We start from the raw sequence: 2,882 nt of genomic DNA on the forward strand, positions 1-2,882 counted from the left end.
GATTTAAAGACTCCTTACTATGCTTGTTATATGTGTGAAATTTGTTAAAATTCGGTCTAGTAATAAGCGAGATAGCCTTCAGGTGCAGCCCCCTCCCCGTTAAGGTGTCTGTTTTGTCTATTGTAAGGTACATTCTGTTCTTCTCTTTTTAGACGCTGACTCATCGTTTCTTACCTTTTTCAGCAATATGACGTCCGAAGTTGGAATCCGGCGGGCACGTATGTCAGATTACTCCGCCGTTGTGGATGGGATTGGAGATGTTTATTGGGGTAGGGACTACTTACCTGCCCTGTACACAGGGTTTCTCCAAGACCCGGACTGCTTCTCCTTTGTAGCAGAGGTTGACGGAAAAGTCGTGAGTTCGTTGCTTTTGATTTTGGCAAAAGTTTGTGAATTTGGAAAATCCCTTAAATTAAATTTGGTCAATTTGATTGTTTTATGTCAAAGTTCATTGATCGGTGTAACGTTTGTCTGATTTGCCTAGCTAAATAACTATGGAGTTCTTGATGCAGTTTGCTTTTGTCATAATAATATCGATATTCAATTATGAGAAAGAATATTTCCAAAATCCTAAACCGTTCTTAATATTAATTGCACAGCCATAAAACCAAGATAGAAAGACACGCCATGAAAAGAGGTTTCTACGCTGCACAAAAACGTTGCTTGGCCCTAATTATGCTTGTAATAAATGCTTTATTTTGTCATAAGACAGCCTAGCTAGTAGTGTCAGGCTAATCGCAAGTTGAATAAGGGAAGAAGAGAAACTTTTCCTTTGTCTGCAAAACACAGCATACTAAAGGGGAAAATACTTTGTCTGCAAAACACAGCATACTAAAGGTAACGTGGAGAAAATAATGCGTAAAAAAACTGCTCTTTGGGCAGTTAATCGAAGATTACATAATGTGTATAATTAGGTGGCTTTCGTGGCTTTATCGGACCTGTGCAAAATATTTTCAGACTCGATGTCCTCCTGGCTGAATTTTGTTTATTTGAAGTTTTGTTGAAATTGTTGTAGAGATTGTGGAGATATTGTTTGATTAAATGGGTCCCTTTTTTAGACAACCTGCCCGCGCTAATAAGTGCATTAAAGCAAATACTAAATGCAAATACAATATGCTTTCTACAGTTACACGCAACCTTTTTTTAAGTGTAATAATGTTCGATGTCACAACGTATTTTAGGTCGGATTCTACGCGGGAGAACTCGTGGACAACAAACAAACGCTATATAAAATGGCAGGAAGGGTCAAGGACGAGTATAAAGGTCAAGGTATTATTACCAAGTTGAGTGATGCCATCGACACAGAAGCGGCAAAACTAGGAACAGCCAAACGCGAGGTGATGGCGTGTTTGAAAGAGACTGCCGAGAGACTCAGTAAAGGTTACACCCAGAAGAAAGGATTCGAGTTGATTGTGCACGTGGTAAGACAACTTTTGAAATTAATAATATTATGCTCTACTCTTCATTGAGGTCTATTTTTTCTAAAAGGATAGTGCCGTGTCACAGCTGACTGCAAACAAATAATTGTGTTGTAATTTTAAGAAACGCCACTTTGCAAAACTTCACCTTTTGTGCTGCTCATTTTAGTTGTTTTGTTTTTCATATTAAAAACATCCCTGTTCTCAGACTGACAAAAACCAGTATTCCAAATTATAATTAACTTAGAAAAAAATGCTTGGTTAAAAAAAAAGAGAACAATGTTCTGGTTCGGATAGAGGTTCAATTGCAGGGAAGGCCCTGTGAGTGTACATGCAGCTACTTTATTTCAAACTAATTCTTAAAGACATATTATTAATAAAGGTTTCAGTTACATTTCTTCATTATTGCTTTGTTGTATATCTCTCCAGAAAGTGTACTATTCGCATCTCGTTACCAGCGATATTCCAAAAGTGGAGCTTTCAACTTTCCAAAACGTCAACGAAATGACGTACGCGGACATGGAAGAACTTTTCGATGACGAGGTCACGTGGAACAGACTCATGCGTCAAGGCCGAATATGTGTTCATTACGCACCTCTGGGCAGGTTCAAGGAGAATATACGGCATGTCATCAACCACAGAACGAAAGCCTTCATGTCTTTTGGTTCTTCAGGTGTCAAGGACGCTGGCGATTCTGCCAACAAAAACGTCCAGAAGGCCACCATGCTCTCTACAATACATCATGTCCCAGTGAGTTTCGGTCTTATTTTGTATTCTGACTTTTATGGCTCGGATCTTACAGATTTAGAATCCCATCTGCAGATGCATATTCATCACTTAAATTAGGCCAATGCAGCTAAAATAAGCTGGACCATCAATGTTCTCTTTGATCTTGACTCTGACGTCAGGGAAAGACTGAAAGATTGTTTGTCAAAGTATGGAATACCTCTTACACAGACCCCAACACTGACAGATGTATTTATGTTTGAAGCAATTTTTTCACCCTCAGGCGCTTAAATGAAAAGAACGTAATACACACTGACCTGTTCACGTTCTTCTCACTAACCACCGTTATTTACTTACTTACTCACTTTCTTTCTTACTTACTTACCTACTTACCTACTTACCTACTTGCCTACTTATTTACTTTCTTACTTACTTACTTACTTACTTACTTATATACTTACTTACCTACTCACTAACTCTCTCCCTATACCGTCAGGCGTCTTGAGCAGTCGACGCCACGCTTGTCTGTCCAGGGCCGCTCTTTTGAATTTCGGCACATCTAGGCCCTGAGTGATTGCCTCATCTCTTATTGTGCCTCTATATCTTCCAGTTGATCTTCTCCGCTTTCTCTTTCCAGTTAGTTTCCCAGGGCAAGTCTGATAGGGCAAAATCACATTTACTTGACAGCATCTAAATACTTTAATGCTAAACATCACAAGAACATGGTTCCTGAATCTT

The 2,882-nt window shown here is 39.1% G+C and overlaps 1 protein-coding gene across 1 annotated transcript; it reads left to right on the forward strand.

The window, feature by feature from the left end:
• Positions 1-127: 127 nt before the first annotated feature.
• On the forward strand, positions 128-2,510 carry LOC101857412 (histidine N-acetyltransferase). The gene is made up of 2 exons (XM_035970206.1): positions 128-355; positions 1,182-2,510. Exons 1-2 carry the CDS (start codon positions 188-190, stop codon positions 1,467-1,469), a joined length of 456 nt encoding a protein of 151 aa, XP_035826099.1. The 5' UTR covers positions 128-187; the 3' UTR covers positions 1,470-2,510.
• Positions 2,511-2,882: the final 372 nt, after the last annotated feature.

This window comes from Aplysia californica, unplaced genomic scaffold (assembly GCF_000002075.1).
Source record: "Aplysia californica isolate F4 #8 unplaced genomic scaffold, AplCal3.0 scaffold00234, whole genome shotgun sequence".
In the NCBI taxonomy this organism is placed as follows: Eukaryota; Metazoa; Mollusca; class Gastropoda; order Aplysiida; family Aplysiidae; genus Aplysia; species Aplysia californica.